At 37.1% G+C, this 19,243-nt stretch overlaps 1 protein-coding gene across 5 annotated transcripts; it reads left to right on the plus strand.

The window, feature by feature from the left end:
- Window positions 1-13,467: 13,467 nt before the first annotated feature.
- On the plus strand, window positions 13,468-18,667 carry LOC107820161 (protein NRT1/ PTR FAMILY 5.5-like). Of its 5 annotated transcripts, none has more exons than XM_016646388.2 (4): window positions 13,468-14,040; window positions 15,076-15,290; window positions 16,774-17,294; window positions 17,592-18,667. In XM_016646388.2, exons 2-4 carry the CDS (start codon window positions 15,117-15,119, stop codon window positions 17,749-17,751), a joined length of 855 nt encoding a protein of 284 aa, XP_016501874.1. In that variant the 5' UTR covers window positions 13,468-14,040; window positions 15,076-15,116; the 3' UTR covers window positions 17,752-18,667. The 5 variants fall into 5 exon arrangements, with proteins under 5 accessions (XP_016501874.1, XP_075073523.1, XP_016501875.1 ...); XM_075217422.1 differs by having other exon boundaries at window positions 13,468-13,651; XM_016646389.2 differs by lacking the exon at window positions 13,468-14,040 and adding an exon at window positions 14,098-14,966.
- Window positions 18,668-19,243: the final 576 nt, after the last annotated feature.

Below are 19,243 nucleotides of genomic sequence, written 5' to 3' on the forward strand. Positions count from 1 at the left end.
GTACAAAAGCTTTGCAACCAAATACTTTCAAGTGGTCATATGAAATATCCTTTCCATACCAAACTTTGTTTAGAACATCACTTTGCAAAGCAACCATAGGGGATAGATTAATAACATGTGCGGCGATCAACAAAGCCTCACCCCAAAAGGAATTCGGCAACTTTGCTTCAGAAAGCAAACATCTGAGTCTTTCCATCAATGTCCTATTCATCCTTTCTGCTAAACCATTAAGTTGAGGAGTCTTAGGAGGAGTCTTCTGATATCTGATACCCTGTTGTTTGCATTATTCATCAAACGGTCCACAATATTCACCACTGTTATCAGTACGAATACACTTCAGCTTCTTTCCAGTTTCTCTTTCAACTGAAGCCTGAAACTGCTTAAAGACACCCAACACTTGGTCTTTAGTCTTCAAGATGTAGACCCAAAGTTTCCTTGAACAATCATCAATAAAGGTAGCAAAATAAAGTGCACCACACAAAGTCCTTGTCTTCATTAGACCATATAAATCTGAACGCACTAACTCAAGTAACTTTGTCTTTCTTGAAGGAGGATGAGACTGGAAAGAAACTCTTTTTGTTTTCCAGCCAAATAGTGCTCACATTTTTCTAATTTTGCACTTTCAAAATTTGACAACAATTTCTTCTTGGCTAGAACATTTAGTCCTTTCTCCCTAATGTGGCTAAGCCTCTTATGCCATAACGTTGAAGAGCTATTGCTCTCAACGACATTCACCATATCAACACAAGTAGAGGCCGTAGTCCAGTATAGACCACGACGCTTTTCCCACCGAGCCACAATCATAGAACCCTTAGTGAGCTTCCACTTTCCAGCATCATTGGTACTGACACATCCCTCATCATCCAAAACACCAACAGAGATCAAATGCAAACGAACATCAGGTGCATGCTTTACATTGTTTAAAACTAGTTTAGTTCCAATACTAGTTTCCAAACAAATCGTTCCAACACCAGCCACCCTAGATACAGTCTCATTACCCATACTCAAAGTTCCCTAGTCACCCTGAGTATAGGATGAGAAAAATTCCTTCCTTGATGTCATATGAGATGCGACACCACTGTCCACAACCCAACTTGACTCATCACAAGCAATATTTATCAAATTAGCATCAAAGACAGTAATAAGATCTTTTGTAGTGACGGTGGCCATACGATTGCCATCTTCTTTCTGTTCTTCCTTGTCTCTATTCTCCTTTTTCAAAATCCGGCAGAACTTCTTTGTGTGCCCTTTCTTCCCGCAATGATAGCACTCAATATCTTTAAATCTGCTTCTGGATTTGCTTATATTGTGTTCTCTATTTTGAGAACCCCGATTCTTACTTCTCCCCCTAAAGTCAGTCACCAAGACATTTGATGAGGAGGAACCCTGAGATTTTCTTCTCATCTCTTCATTTAAAAGGCTGCTCTTGGCAAGATCCATAGAGATCACACCATCCGGAGCAGAATTTGATAATGAAGTTCTAAGAATTTCCCAAGAATCTGGTAGGGAACCAAGTAGAAACAAGCCTTGAATTTCTTCATCAAATTTAATGCCCATAGCAGATAACTGGTTCATGATCCCCTGAAAATTATTCAGATGATCTGTCATCGTGGTATTTTAAACCCCACATCTGCTTTATCAGAAACATCTTGTTGTTTCCAATTTTTCGAGCATACAAACTTTCAAGGTGCTCCCAAAGGGTCTGAGCATGTGTCTCCCCAGAAATATGGTTCAAAACATTATCGTCAATCCACTGTCTAATAAAGCCGCAAACCTGCATGTGTAACAAACTCCACTCTTCATCTCATTTATTATCAGGCTTTATAGTGGCGAAGACAGGTTGATGAAAATTCTTGACATAGAGCAAATCTTCCATTTTGCCCTTCCAAATGGCATAGTTTGTGCCATTCAAAGTAACCATTCTACTAGTGTTGGCTTCCATCGTTTATCACAAATACAAATACTATTTATTAGGAGACCAAAGTAATTCTTTTCTGATGTGGAAGTTCCGACTGTGCTGCAACCACAGAGCATACTCAGACAAAACCTTGGCTCTGATACCACTTGTTGGGAATAAACCCCGTAAAAATAATATTCACGGTATTAGTGATAAACACAGAACACTAAGTTGTGGTTAGATCAGCAAGAATAGAAATGCAACAATAATGACACCAAGATTTTACGTGAAAAACCCTTCTGAATAAGGGAAAAACCATGACCAAGAAGAGCAACTGATATCGCTATAGTGAGGAATTTTACACTGTGTAGTAACAAGTAAAAATACTCCTAAGACCACTATACCCTCAAAAGAAATAAACACTCTTTTGCTTTTTCCACCTCATGACAATATCTCTCACACTCTATTTTTCTTCACAAACTATTTTCTTATAGTTTATGGAATACCTTGCTCTCTCTCTCTTTTCTCTCTTTGTTGGTGTGTAAAAATGAGAGTTAAAGCTCTCCTTTTATAGCCAAAACCTCACTCTCTAAAGCCTACAATATTTGACAATTTGCACACTCTTTTCACAATTTCAACAAGGTTGGCTACCAAACCAAACCAAGTCAATAAAATTGGCTACCAAATTATACTAATTCAACAAGGTTGGCTACCAAACCAAACCAAGTCAACAAAATTGGCTACCAAATCATTTGAATGAGATCAACACCATATCATATACAACATATTGTAATGATCCGCCATGTCATCATGCCACATAGGCACCATTTGGCATATATTAATGTCATGTGGAAGCTTACATAAGAAGAAGGCTAGCATTTGTGAGAAGATTCTAGAGAGGTATGGACATTTCCTTAGGAAGAACCTAGATCCTTATGGATTTGCTAGGAAAGTCCTTGAAATCTTCTAGGCTTGTAGAGAATTCTAGAAAAAGCCCTTATCTTGTAAATATCAAGGACTTGTGTAATAATTAATATTTACACACTAGCCCCTAGGAGACTAGTATATAAAGGGGGTCATTCATTTGTAATTCATCAAGCAAACAATTTAAGTTCTCTCTAATATAAAGCTTTCTTTAACAATTCTCTTGTGTTATTTATTCCATTCTCTTAGCAATCTTGAGTGTAATAAGACTGACTTAACATAGCAAGAACGTGAGCAAGTTGTGCAAGATCGTGAGCAAGTTGTCAAGTGCCGCACGTGTACTTAGTTAACAACTAAGGACGTGACAATATGGTATCAGAGCGAAGGTTTCAACTAAGGGAATGACGAACGGCGGAGAAATTAACGTTGCCAACACCCAAGCCAACATTATCCAGGATGTTGCTGGCAAGAGCAGCCGTAGTAAAAAGAGGAATGACACCAACAAGAGCCAGGAGGTGCCACCTGAGGTTGTGTCAAACGAAAGGCTTACATCCCAAGAACGATCTACTATTAAGGCGAGCGAGGATGAAGTGGAGGTCCTTCCAGAGGACGTCTCGCTCGGTAAAGAGTGGGTGATGAAGATGAACGCGGGGATGGACGCCGTGGAGATATTTGGCCAACGCTTGGGGAAGGTGGAAGGCACCCTTAACGTTCTTGAGGGGCACACTCTTGAAGAGATTGAGAGTATCCGAAATGACTTGAAGGGACGTACACAGACTGAGATGGAACTAAGGCAAACCATCACTGCCTTAGAGTGCAGACTCATGGAGGCTTTGAGTACTATCGATGCTATGAAGGCAAAGATAGAGTCACTCGAGGAGCATGTCAATGTTGGCGTGACCGAGGTAGCCAGTAATGTTGTGGTGACGAGAGAGGCCAAGATCAAGGCTCCCAAACCCCTGGTGTTCAAAGGTGTTCGTGATGCACAAGAAGTGGAAAACTTCCTTTGGCACTTGGAGAACTACTTTAGGCATGGCAAAGTGAGGGACGACGAGGCTAAGATCAACACTGCGGTATTGTACCTCTCAGAGACTGCCATGCTATGATGGAGAAGGAAGATGGCTGACGTGGATAAAGGTCTATGTACTATTAGCACATGGGATTAGTTCAAAGCGGAGTTCAAGCGACAGTTCATTCCAAACAATGTCTTGTACGAGGCAAGGCGCAAGCTTAGAGAATTGAAGCAAACAGGGAGCATACGTAACTATGTCAAAGAGTTCACTACCCTTATGCTTCAAATCCCCAACCTAACCAATGATGACTTGTTGTTCCACTTCATGGACTAGTTGCAAAATTGGGCTAAGCAGGAGTTGCAACGCCGACAAGTCACTGATATAGACCAAGCCATAGTGGAGGCCGAATCATTGATGGATTTCAGGCATGACAAGCATGACAAAGGCAATGTCAAGGAGTCAAAGGTTAACAATGCCAAAGGTGGGGGAGACTGTGGCAAAGTTAAGGAGATACAACAACAATACTCAAAGACTCAAGATTTCAAAAAGTCGAGTGGTCGTCAGGGCTACGTCGAGAAGAAGGCGCAGGTCGAGAAGAAGGGATGTTATATATGCGGAGGGCCACATGGCTTCAGGAATTGTCCTGATCTCAAGAGCCTCAGTGCCATGGTACGTGAGCGGAAGGAGCAGCCACAAGGAGAGAGTCCGGGAACCGCACAGTTGGGTATGATCGGATTATGTGGTGCTGTCACGAAGCAAGCTATCCAACCTACCGAGAATGGCAATCAGTACGTGGATCTCACCATCAACAACAAGCCCGCTTGTGCAATGGTGGATACTGGAGTAACTCATAATTTCGTGACTGAGGCTGCCGCAAAGAGACTGGAATTGAAGCTTGCTCCACCAACTCTCGCATCAAGACCGTGAATGCCGAGATACAGAATGCTCGTGGGGTAGCTAATGGAGTTGGTGTCAAATTAGGAACTTGGAAAGGTATGACAAACTTTACTGTAACCGCTATGGATATCTTTGACATCATACTGGGACAAGAGTTCTTTAGACATTGTCATACTTTAATTGACCCCTACCTCCAACGTCTCTTGGTCATGGAGCGAGAAGGAGCTTGCATGGTACCTACAATGACTATGCCACACGGACAGAGCCAAGCACAACTCTTAGTTATGCAGGTTGTCAAGGGGATCAAGAAGGGGGAGCCGACGTTCGTGGCAACCATCACAAGTCTGGAGGAAAATAAAAGTTTTCACGAGACATTGCCATCTTGCATAGAGAAGTTGCTTGAGGAAAAAAAAGATGTCATGCCCTAGGAGTTGCCTAAGCACCTGCCACAGGCGAGAGATGGATCACAAGATTGAGTTGGAGCTAGGGGCTAAGCCACCCGCATTTGCCCCATATCGTATGGCACCTCCGAGCTGGAGGAGCTCAGGAAACAATTGAAGGAGCTGCTAGATGCTGGTCACATTCACCCATCAAAGGCACCTTTTGGTGCACCAGTATTGTTCCAGAAGAAGAAGGATGGATCGTTGCATTTGTGCACAGACTACCGAGCACTTAATAAGGTCACCGTGAAGAATAAGTACCTGATCCCTCTCATTGCTGACTTGTTTGATATACTTGGGCAAGCCAAGTACTTTACCAAGGTGGATCTTCGAAAGGGCTACTACCAGGTTCGCATTGCGGAAGTGGATGAGCCAACGACAACATATGTGACGAGATATGGATCCTTTGAGTGGTTGGTGATGCCCTTCGGCTTAACCAATGCACCGGCCACATTTTGCACCCTTATGAACAAGATTTTGCATCCCTACCTTGATCAGTTCGTGGTAGTCTACCTAGATGACATAGTCATCTACAGCAACACCTTGGAGGAACACATGGAGCACTTAAGGAAGGTTTTCCAAGTATTGCGGGAGAACGAGCTATACATCAAGATAGAGAAGTGCGAGTGTGCACAATCAAAGGTGCACTTCTTGGGCCATGTCATTAGCAATGGCGAGCTACGCATGGACGAGGCTAAGGTACATGCTATCCAGGAGTGGGAGGCACCCATAAAGGTAACCGAGTTGAGATCCTTCCTTGGCCTTGTTAACTACTATCGTCGGTTCATCAGTGGATACTCAGCAAAGGCCGCACCATTGACTGAGTTGCTAAAGAAGAACAAGCCATGGGTTTGGACGGAGCATTGTCAAAAGGCATTTGAATGCCTTAAGGCAGCTGTAGCAGATGAGCCAGTCTTGGCATTACCTGACTTTGCCAAGACATTTGAGGTGCACACAGATGCCTCAGACTTCGCCATTGGGGGTGTCTTGATGCAGGATAAGCATCCCATAGCATTTGAGAGCCGCAAGTTAAATGAGACGGGGCGGTATTACACGGTGCAAGAGAAGGAAATAACTGCCATTGTGCATTGCCTTCGTACATGGAGACATTATATGCTCGGGTCGAGGTTCGTGGTCAAGACTGATAATGTGGCTACTAGCTACTTTCAGACACAGAAGAAGCTCACACCAATGCAGGCTAGGTGGCAGGATTTCTTAGCCGAGTTTGATTATGCACTGGAGTATAAGACGAGAAAAGGTAATGTTGTAGCCGACGCCTTGAGCCGGAAAGCCGAGCTTGCTGCAATCACTTCAGCGAGATGGGACATTCGGGAGGCTATAAAAGAAGGCATGCAACATGATCCAACAGTCAGACAACTTATCAAGTTAGCTAACAAAGGCAAGACGAGAAGGTTTTGGATAGAATACGGCCTACTACTTACCACAAGTCGGCGGGTCTACGTTCCTAAGTTTGGAGACATTAGACGACAGATCATAAGGGAGAGTCATGACACAATGTGGGCTGGTCATCCAGGTCAACGTCGCACTAGGGCCTTGGTTGAGTCAGTCTACTATTGGTCACACATGCGAGATGACATAGAGTGCTATGTGCAGACTTGTCTTGTCTGTCTACAGGACAAGGTTGAACAACAACAACCCGGAGGACTTTTGGAGCCACTACCTGTTGTAGAGCATCCATGGGAGAGCGTAACTATGGACTTTATTACTTACCTACCGAAGTCCGACGGTTATGGTACTATTATGGTGGTCGTGGATAGATTTTCTAAATATGCCACCTTCATGCCCGCCTCACCAAGTTGCACAGCTAAGGAAGCCGCCAAGTTGTTCTTTAAGAACGTGGTGAAGTATTGGGGCTTACCAAGGCATATAATCAGTGATCGAGACCCCCGCTTTACTGGAAACTTTTGGAGAGAGTTGTTTGACATACTTGATACGGAGCTGCACTTTTCTACTAGTTTCCACCCACAGACGGATGGACAAACGGAACGAGTCAATGCCTTACTAGAATGCTACTTGAGGCATTATGTAAGCGCGCATAAAAAAGATTGGGCAAGGCTCATAGACATCGCCTAATTCTCTTATAACTTACAGCGGAGTGAGTCCACGGGACGGACACCATTTGAGCTAGCCACAGTCCAACAACCACAAACTCCACATTCCTTACCAGCTGCGTTCGAGGGAAAGAGTTTGGGGGCTTATCATATGGCCAAAGGATGGGAGGAGCAGCTCGACACTGCTAAGTCCTACTTGGATAAGGCATCTAAGAAGATGAAGAGGTTTGCGGACCGTAAGCAGCATCCCACATACTATAGATTTGGGGACATGGTCATGGTGAAGTTTAACCCAAGACAGTTCAAGGCACTACGGGGCATGCATCAGAATCTGATTCTCAAGTATGAGGGGCCATTTAAGATCGTCGCCAAGGTAGGCAAGATCTCATACAAGCTTGACATGCCATTGTATCTTAAGATCTACCTTGTCTTCCATGCCAGCATGCTTAAGCCATATCATGAAGATAAGGATGATCCGAGTAGGGGCCAATCGAGTCGGGCGCCAATGACTATCTCCGCCTCGCATGATCAGGAGATTGAGGCTATCATAGATTACCAGGCCAGGCGAAAACAAAGGCAAAAAGTCACCGCTATGTTCCTCGTCCATTGGAAAGGGCAATCACCGGAGGAGGCCACGTGGGAACGATATGAAGACTTGTGGCAATTCAAAGATAAGATCCGAGAGTTTATGCAGCAGCATTGCGCCGCGGTCGTCGCAATATTGGATGGGGGAGAGTGTGATGACTCGCCATGTCATCATGTCACATAGGCGCCATTTGGCATATATTAATGTCATGTAGAAGCTTACATAAGAAGAAGACTAGCATTTGTGAGAAGATTCTAGAGAGGTATGGACATTTCCTTAGAAGAATCTAGATCCTTATGGATTTTCTAGGAAAGTCCTTGGAATCTTCTAGGCTTGTAGAGAATTCTAGAAAAAGCCCTTATCTTGTAAATATCAAGGACTTGTGTAATAATTAATATTTACGCACTAGCCCCTAGGAGATTAGTATATAAAGGGGGTCATTCATTTGTAACTCATCAAGCAAACAATTCAAGTTCTCTCTAATACAAAACTTCCTTTAACAATTTTCTTGTGTTCTTTCTTCCATTCTCTTAACGATCTTGAGTGTAGTAAGGCTGACTTGACATAGCAAGAACGTGAGCAAGTTGTGCAAGATCGTGAGCGAGTTATCAAGTGCCGCATATGTACTTAGTTAACAACTAAGGACGTGACAATATGCTTAGCGCCATACGAGTGAGCTTTTCATGAGAAAATACACGAACGAAGTCTAAAATATATCTACTCGATGTTATTTCGAATCCATTACAAACTAAATTTGATTGCAGGGAGCCTAATTAAGAAGCTAGAACATTAAAGATCAAAGAACAAAGGCATATTCAAGATTTAGAAACATGAACTCTGGAGTAGATTCTATATATTACACATGTACAATTAAAAACTTCTCTAATTTACTTATCTGTATATTGTTCGAGTAAGGGCAGTGGGCGCAAAACGTCGAACCTACTCTTTCACTGCTGGAGTCTCATGCTGTTAGAATATTCTTATTACTAATAGTCATTGATCACTAGTTGATATTATTAATATTAAGTTCATTCATCAAGTCTTCTTATCATTCAACTATGGAAAGTCGTCGTACAAATTAATAGGTACGGATGTGTAATTAAGCATATTACTCGATCCACCAACAACATGTGACATCTTTAAGTTGTCAACTAATTATTAATTAAGATAGATTATATTCAATGTAGTACCCTTTTTTTTTGTTGGTTTTTTTGGCCTCTAATTGAAGTATCAAACACACGTCAGTTCATAATTATTTTGGAGGGGTATAGTTCTTAATTTTAAATCAAACTAATACAAGAATATTAGGGGACATTTATTTGCTTGTGATAACTTTTAGAAAAAAAAAAAATTCATCTAACTTTTTTCCTCCAAGAAGCTAATAATTTCTAACAAACACGTCTTCGAGGGTATTTTTCGTTGAAAACTCTTCTTACAGTCACAAAACGCTAACATATCTTTAGGGAAAAGTAACTATAAGTCTACAACTTCCCAAAAGTTCCACAGTCACAAAACTTTTGTTACTCCACTAATACAATATCTTCAAGTTCCCAAAAATTGTTAGTGGAAGAAAAAGTTTCACCAGAAAACTGTCATAAATTAGTTTTTAGAAATTTGAATTTTTTTGAAGTTTTTAGCCTAAAAAATTGATCGTATTTCATAAAAAAATAATGTTTTCAACAATTTTTTGTCAAAATCTATGGTCAAACAGTAGCTAAATACTAGTAGTATATTTAAAATTCTTACTTATTTAATATTATTACCTACATTAACTAAATTTTGTTCAAATAAAGATCAGGGCTAATCTAATACATCTATTACCAAATTAAATCTTTTCTATGGACGGTTTCCCACAATAGACTCCCCACATCCAAAATGCTCTTTAATAAGAAAATCATTGCCTCCAGTATTTGCAACATCAGTCAGAATGAAGAAGATATGGAACACATGTTCTTCAACTACCTTCACTCAAAACCTATTTGGGATCAACTGGGAAGCTTCTATAAATACCCAAACCAACCCCATAATGATCTCACTATGCACAACCGGATAAAAACTCTTTGCCAAATAAAATCCTCTTTTAACAGATATTTAACAAAGGCAGATATCTTGCCTTTCACCCTTTGGCACATTTGGATTCGCATAAATAATCTTATCTTCAACAACAATAAAACTCCTATCTTGTTAAAAAGTATTGTTAAAAGCGCAAAGGATTTTAAATTGTTAACAGATTCTATTAAGAAACCTTGCTTAAGGACTACTATTTACATAAAATGGAAGCCACCTGATTCAGGAACCTTCAAATTAAATATCGATGGCTCAAGCTTAGGTAACCCAGGAAAGAGAGACATTGGGGTGGGTGGGTGGGGGGTCTTCAGAAACAGTGATAGTAACTGGATTCTAGGTTTCAACATGTCCATTCCTCATGCAACTAATATCTACATGGAAGGCCTTGCCCTTTTACATGGTCTAAAATTAGCCATACAACAAAATAGCATGCCATTAGTGGTTGAAACAGACCACAATGTTCTAGTCAACACGCTTACTAATGACAATTGACAATACCAAAATTTGATTACTGATTGATTGTAGATGGATGCTTACTAGAGCAGGGGAGTCACAAGTCATTCACGTCTTCAGGGAAGCTAATGGTATGGCTGATCTTTTGGTCAAGCATGGAAACAACTCGAACTTTTTTGGAAATCCTATGTTGTACTTCACCCCGCCCCCTTTTATTGTCTCTACTTTTGAACTGGACAAGCTAGGAACCTTGTGTCCTAGAATAGTCCCAACTTGTAATAGCTTTGACAGAATATTAATCTTATGAAATTATGATATAATATATCATATTAATTTAATAAATATTAGTTGTATTTTATTATTTAATATAGTGTGCAGAAATATAATACAATCTGTAAAAAATTAAAGGATACACATCATATAGTAATCAAATAAATTGTTTGTTCCTTTTTATTTTTATTATTGAATTAGCAAGAACTTAGTACTATGGATACTTTTCTTGAGTATTATTTATTTATCTTTTATTTTTTAATTAATTCAAAATGTAAATATCATTACATTATCTCCATCCCCCTCTTTTCGTACATTTCTTTCTACTGTAGTACTTATTTGATTAGTTTTTAAATTTTATATTTTATTAAAATTTTAAATAATGTAATATTACATTCCTTTCATTTCTTTATTTTAAAACAATTTTAAAATTTGAAACTATTCCCCAATTTGAATGGATATTTTTATTATATATTTTAAATTTTTTATTATATCCAATTTTTTTGTTTTATTTTATTTTAAAATATTTGTAAAACTCCAACTTGAAACTACTTCCCAATTTGAATGAATAGTTTTTTTATTATTATAGCTAATTGTAAGATATCTTTATTGATAAATTCAAATAGAGTAACCAATTAATTCAAAATTTAAAATTCAAATATTTTTTTAGTTAGAAAGGGAGTAACCAAAACTACACCCAAACTTGAATAGGTAGTTTTTTTGTTTTTGTTTTTTAATATTTTCATCTTTTACTTTAGCTAATTTAAGTTTTCTTATTTTTTCTTTTTTAATTTTAAAATAATTTTAAAACTCCAACTTGAAACTATTTCCCATTTGAATGCCACTTGAAAAATATTTTGCTTAACAATGCTACTTGACTTTTTGTATTTTTAATTTGAATTGAAAGTTTTTTTATTTCATTATTTTCTTTTTTTATTTTAAAATAATTTTAAAACTCCAACTTGAAACTACTCCCAATTTGAATAGGTATTTCTTTTATTTAAATATTTCCGCGTTTTATTATGGCTAATTTTATTTTTTTCATTTGTTTTTTTTTAATTTTAAAATATTTTTAAAGCTCCATTTAGAAACTACTCCCCAATTTGAATGGGTAGTGTTTTTTTTTCCCGTTTCATTATATCTAATTATAAGATGTTTATATTTATTAATACAAACAGAGTAACCAATTAATTCAACATTTTAAATTCAAAAGATTTTTTTACTTAGAAAGGCAGTTTATTGTCTTAAAATTCCAACTTGAAACTATTCCCAAATTTGGATTGGCAATTTTTTTAATTTTTTTAATTTTTTTTTTTATTTAAATTTTTTTTAAAATGCCAACTTTGTTGGAGATTTGTCCTAAAAATCTATACTTGACATCTTATGATTATACCACTTGCCATCATATAATTATTTACTTCTCTTTTTGTGTGTGTATATATATATATATATATATATATATATATATATATATATATATAAAGACTACTATATTAGAAAGAAATTTCTCCTCAATTTAATTTGGCAACTTTTATTTCTTTATTTCTGTTTTTTATTTTAAAACTCCAAATTGAAATCACACCCCAATTTGAATTGCCATTTTTTATTTCTTTATTTTTGTTTTTTATTTTAAAATAATTTCAAAATTCCAAATTGAAACTATTCCCCAACTTGAATAGGTATTTTTTTTAATTAATATTTTCATTTTTTTATTATAGCTAATTTAATTTTTTCTTATTTTTCGTTTTTTTATATTTTAAAATAACTTTAAAACTCCAACTTGAAACTACTCCCCAATTTGAATGAATATTTATTTTTTTTATATTTTCGTTTTTTTAATATAGCTAATTATAATACATCTATATTTATTAATTCAAATAGAGTAAATAATTAGTTCAAAATTTAAAAAGATTTTTTTAGTTAAAAATATAGTTTATTTTGTCTTAACAATGCCACTTGGCTTTTTGTGGTTATGCCATTTGTTTTAATAATGTGCATTTGCCTCTCCTCTCATTTGAAATTCAAAAGATTTTTTTACTTAAAAAGACAGTTTATTTGTCTTAAAATTCCAACTTGAAACTACTCCCAAATTTGAATTGGCAATTTTTTTTATTTTGTTTTTTATTTAAAAATAATTTTAAAACGCCAACTTTGTTGGAGATTTGTCCTAAAATCTATACTTGGCATCTTATGGTTATACCACTTGGCATCATATAATTATTTATTTCTCCCTTTTTTTTTGTGTGTATATATATATATATACACACACATACATATATATAAAGACTACTATATTAGAAAGAAATTTCTCCTCAATTTAAATTGGCAACTTTTATTTCTTTATTTCTGTTTTTTATTTTAAAATAATTTTAAAACTCCAAATTGAAATCACACCCCAATTTGAATCGCCATTTTTTTATTTCTTTATTTTTTTTTAAAAAATAATTTCAAAACTCCAAATTGAAACTATTCCCTAACTTGAATAGGTAGTTTTTTAATTAATATTTTCATTTATTTTATTGTAGCTAATTTAATTTTTTCTTATTTTTCATTTTTTCTTTAATTTTAAACTAACTTTAAAGCTCCAACTTGAAACTGCTCCCCAATTTGATTGGGTAGTTATTTTTTTATATTTTCGTTTTTTAATATAGCTAATTATAATACATCTATATTTATTAATTCAAATAGAGTAACTAGTTAATTCAAAATTTAAAAAGGTTTTTTTTAGTTAAAAAGGTAGTTTATTTTGTCTTAACAATGCCACTTGGCTTTATATGGCTATGATATTTGTGTGCCTCTCCTTTTATTATATTTATTTATTATTATTATTATATATAGATTTTCAGTTCCTAATCGTCAAAATTAAGTCGGGCCAAATTGATTTATGTTTAAGATGTTGCTCTCATCATCAGGAGTTTCTTCTAAAAAAATGAACTTCGATTATGATTTAGGGCTTGCAATTGTCTCAAAGAGGGGTTTGATTCTTCTCAGAACTTAAACGATGATAAATCAAAGTTTTTCTCTCCACCGAGGTATGGGGTGGAATAGATGGACCGTACATCTTAATCAGAAATTTAGGGTTCGAATTCTAAGAATATTAAAGTTCCTGGAGGGACAAGTTTTCCCTTTAACGGACCATATGCGTTACAAATCTGGATAATGTGTGTTAGGATACAAATCTGGATTAGTTAGGATAGTGTGTTCAAAATAGTCTTTCTTGAAATCTCAATTGGTTCCTTTGTGAATCCAGTGAAAGTTGAATGGTAAGGTGTGCAAATTTTCATGGAGGAAAACCGAAGGATAAACTGTACAAAGTGGGAGTTTTATGATTACTGAAAGTTAAGCCTTTGAGCTGGGAATTTCAACAGGGAAATCCAAATTCTCAAGTTGGGTTCTGGGTCAAACTCGGGTTTTTAATTAGGTTAGCTCATTTGGCTTTTTAATTTTTCTGCATTGACTCCATGATGCAACTTGTCATTTATTTTTCATTAAAAGAAAAATCATGTCTTTTCTTAATACAAATTGCATGCACTTGACCGTCACTTTCAGTAATTTTGGTATCTTGATCTAGAGAAGAAAGTGCCTCTTAGGAATTGCCAAATGTATTCTTGAACAAAGTACTTATCTTTCAGGAAAATTCTTCCCTCTTATAGAAATCAAAGCACTGGTCAGGCTGAGCTAGATTACACTTTAAATATGATGATATTTCAAAATAATGCAAATTGGATAGGGAGAATGTAAATTAGAAGTCTTTTCCATGGATTTTATTTGCTTGCTAAGACAATACATAAATGATGACTTATGACGTAATTTCTGGGAATTAACTATAAGAATGAGTAGCTCCTTACATGGGGTTGAACAAGTCAAGTCAATGGTTTTTTTTTTTTTTTTTTTTCTCTTAGTAGGTAAATGATGCATCTTTATCTGTCTTTTGTCTGTATTACAAGAGGAAAGTCCACCCTTGAATATGAGTAGGTTGAACTGTTAATTAAGTTTACTTAGAATATGGAAATACAGCTCATCGACCTATATAATTGTGTACTGCAACATCCTTTATATACATATACACACACGCATGCCTTCTTCAACAATATTGTGCAGGTTCTGTTATGCACTTGTCCTATATTGTGCTTAACTATTTTTTGTTTGAGACGGTGATACAAGTTATGAGACAAGAATGGTTTACAGAATCTTATGTAATTATTCCTACTTCCCAAATTTTTCGAGTTACGTCTGATTATCAAGTTGCATAGCAGGTTTTCAATCCATGGCATGCTGAACTCTTTACAGCTTGCCAATGCGCACCTAACAGAGACGGCTTTGGGATAATTCCTGCTGTTCCTTACAGTTATTTCATCAATTTGTTTTAGTTTTTTACAAAGAAATGTTATGCTGGTAATACCTTCTCACTCATGAGATGATAACATGTGGTTTTTGAATTTCTTTGTTGTTGTAGCCATTACTTGGGCCAATTTTCCCGTGCATTATGCTCTGTGGATGTTGATGGTGTATTTGACTGATGTATGGAAGCTCAAACTCACAGATGCAGCTGCAATTGTCAATGTCTTCCTTGGTTTCCAAGCAATCCCACAGTCATTCTTGCTGTTTTCTGCTCATGGTCTATTCGGCAATTATCCAGTGCTATTGGGTTCTATATTCGCCTGTTGTGTGGTACATTTTTCTTTGTTAAATTATTTAATTCCTGCACTCTCCTCTCTAATTTGGAATATTTACCCAATTCACAATCGAGCTCTTGGTCCTGTTAGCTTGAGTTAGTTTGCACCCTCTTTCCTAACACTTCATTGCTTAGAAACACATTTGAAGGAAGTATGGTCAAGCTGCTCGTCTGCAGTGATTTCTGTCCATAGGTCTTACAACAAACTAATGGAGAAAGATATCCCTTAACTGTCGCAGTAATATATCCTTGCTGATGTATAATATTTTGATTTTCTGTTGTTTGTATTGCTAAATTGGTACTAATTAGTATAACTCAATCCTTGTGCATTGCCAAAGAAATTTCAAGGCCAATTGTAACCGTTAGGATAAAGATTAACTCGGAGATAACCTAGACCTCTTGAAGCTCAAGGCTGAAATATCTAGGACTGACTCTGATTTGCTAGTTACATCTTGTTGTGGACTAAATCTCTTCAAATTTGTGTAAATATTAATCTGCTGCAATTTAGGTATCTGTTGCTTCTGTTTTACCTTGTGAAAAAGGGTGGGTGTCTCAAGTTTCACAATCTAATAATTTCCCATGATAATTTTCTTCCTGTTTATGTCCATGCATCACGTCATCAATTTGTGTCATACATTTCCAATTACTAAGATCTCTTTCCTGAACCTCTAATATATTTGATGCAATTCTGTCCAAGACACCTGAAAGAAACTGGTTAAATCTCTACAAAACTCTTGATGCTTAGATTTCATCCTCTTGTGGTGCGAGCTCTAGAATGGCCAAAGCTAAAAATGAATATGATAGATTTAATTTTTTAAATTAAGTCCTCAACAAGAGAGGTTGTGAGTTCGAGTCTCCCCAAGAGTAAGGTGGTAAGTTTTTGGAGGGAAGGATGCCGAGGGTCTATTTGGAAATAACCTCTCTACCCCAGGGTAGGGGTAAGGTCTGCGTACATACTACCCTCCCCAGACCTCACTAAGTGGGATTATACTGGGTTGTTGTTGTTGTAAGTCCTCAACATGCCCCCTCGTGTGCAGGCCTGATTCTTTTTCATAGGCCAAGCACGTGAAAATTCTTTTTGATAATGGGTGGCGATGAGACTCGAACCCAAGACCTCTGCCTGAGCTTATACATTGTTGAATTTGTGTGAGCATCTGACCGTTTAAGTTGTTAGAAAGGGAACACTTTTTTTTATTATGTCCTCAGCAAAACGGAAATTCACTATCTATTAAGACTGAGTCTCTTTTTGTGCTAAATTAGGATTTCTTTCCAACAGTACTAACTTAAAACTTTGACGCTTCAATTTACTAAACCAGAGAATCTGTTAGTGCGACCCATGAACATTTTTAATGCTTAGAACTCTTATCCAAATTTCTTGACCTTCTCTTACTGATTTTTACAATCCAAGAACTCTTACCCAAAATGGGGTATAATTTGAAATTCACTTTCAGTTAAGTCTTGAAAGTTTCTTGTATGTAGGGCATGGGTTTTTTAACAATGTCGACACCGCCAGTCCTTGCTAAGGCTACTGGAACGTGCAGTGCTTATCAGCCTGAATGCATTGGCGAAGGCCAGCGCATACTCTTCTACATAGCGTTGGCTCTGTCTGCTCTTGGGGCAGCTGGTCAAGCAGTAAGCTTTCCCTCTTTCCTAGTTGAGCAACTTGGAGAAAATGCTAACCCGCCTTCCATCTGGTTTCTGCAATGTGTTGCGGTGATTCTGTTCAAAGCTGCTGCTGTTTTGGGATTTTCATACATATCACCATGGTCACTTTGGTTTGGTGTCCCAGCAATATGTTACACAGTGGCAGCCTTTATTTTCTTGAGCGGATCTTGTACCTATAAATATGTTAAACCAGAAGGTAGCCCTATCACTACTTTATTCCGGGTCTTAGCAGCGTCTATCTCCAAGTTATTCTATCAACTGCCAACAGATGCGTCCCAGCTGTATAACGTATCTGACCGTAATAGACAATACGTGCCTCACACCAATGGCCTGAGGTCCTCTCTCGCTCTCTCATTGTCTGTGATTTCCTCCATTTGTGTTTGCCTTACACTTGAGGAATATCTCAAGTTTCAGTCCATGTCTCTTTATTTTATTTTCCATCTTAGATTTTAAATATCTTTTCTGCTACCCATCTCTACCCTTGTCCATTGTGAATGTGATCTAGTACAGACTTGATGTCACAAGTCATTAGGATCCTCCTCGCCTTTTTCTCAATTGCTGTCTATCATGGATTAGTGTATTTATATTAAAGAATTGTACTAACACAAACTATTGTGCAAAACTCAATTCAGGTTTCTAGACAAGGCTGCAATTATCTTGCCCGGCCAGACTCTGGAGCAGCAACTCAGGAATAGATGGAGGCTTTGCAGCATTGCTGAGATTGAAGTTACTAAATTTGCAATTCGCACATTCCCTATGTCAATGACCTTCATTCTTGGGGGGGGGTTATGACTTCTTTGTCGTATACCTACTTTCTGGAGCAAGCAAAGACTATGAACAACAAGGTTGGAAACCTAAGAATTCCCCTAGCTGTATTCCTATGGTTCCGGTTAGAAGCAAGAGAACAATTTCCAAAACTGTATCACATACTTGTGAATTGGCGATGGGGTTCAGACGCAAAACCATCAGCTCCTAGAGTGGAGGTTGCAGTATCCATCATTTTGGGTGTATTATGCACTATTACTGCTGCAAAAGTGGAGTCAAGAAGACTCGCTGCGGTAAAGAGCTATGGTTTAGCAGGCGAGACAGATGAAAAAATTCCAATGACCGTGTTCTGGCTGCTTCCACAGTATCTCCTTCTTGGGGCAGTAGACGGGATGTTTGCAAAGAGCTTTAATAATTACTACAGTAATTACTTTGAGCCCATATCTGCGTCATACATGCTCAGTGGCTGCAATCTGATGCACGGGTTAGGATATATGAGCAACATTTTTTTAGTGTACATAGTGAGTAAGGTTAGTCGGAGGGGAAATAAACCAAGTTGGTTTCAGGACACCCTGAATAAGAGTCGACTTGATAAGTATTACTGGACTCTGTCGTGGCTATTAGCTATTGCATTTATATTGTTTTCTGTGATTAGTCTGTGGTATGCATACAGGCGATCAAAAGAAGAAGCACGAACAGTGTACATCGAACGAAGTGTTACCCGGATTGGGGGTGAAACAATTTATGAGATCACATATAGAGTAGGAAACAGGCGCAATAACGGTACCATCATTGACATGTTTCCTTCTTTTGGGTAATGATATGTTTATAGGGAATGATGGTGGTTGTAACACATAATCTGCTGAAGCGCATTCCATATCTTGTATAGTAAAGAACTACTACCTTTTTTAATCGTATGCATCCTTCCTTTGGTTAAAACAAAGAGTTGATTGCACTTTCCTGTATTTCATTAACTTTCTTTATATACATGTCTCTGTAAACTTACACTTTCAAGAAGTTTTTTCTACTAATGTTTTTGGAATTTTCCAGGTCTTTGAGGGCACTTATAAGTGGAAACTCTTGTTACAGTTAAAATACTCGCAAATCTTTCGGCAAAAAGTAACCGCAAATTAAAAGCAAGTTTTTCTTTTTCTTATGCATTTCATAGTCCTCAAAATTAACTCCCCGCAAATTTATTTATGTTTCAGATGCCATGTTCAATCAAAGTCCTTTTTTCTTATCATATATTGTTAGGTGTTGTCCTGAATTTTTTATCATATTTGGTTTTCTATTTCTTGAAGGAAGGATAACATATTTACCATAATGATTTTATCTTTTAGGAAAAGGAAAATATAATTCTTCCATATTTTTGAGTATGAAAGAAGTATATTTTTCTTTTCCTAAAAGGTAAAATCAATTATGGTAAATGTGTTGTCTTTCCTTCAAGGAATAGGAAAACCAAATATGACAAGGAAATCAGATCAAACACCTAATAATTCTCCCTTTTGGCTTGAATTTT

The sequence above is a fragment of the Nicotiana tabacum genome, chromosome 7 (genome assembly GCF_000715075.1).
Source record: "Nicotiana tabacum cultivar K326 chromosome 7, ASM71507v2, whole genome shotgun sequence".
NCBI classification, from domain to species: domain Eukaryota; kingdom Viridiplantae; phylum Streptophyta; class Magnoliopsida; order Solanales; family Solanaceae; genus Nicotiana; species Nicotiana tabacum.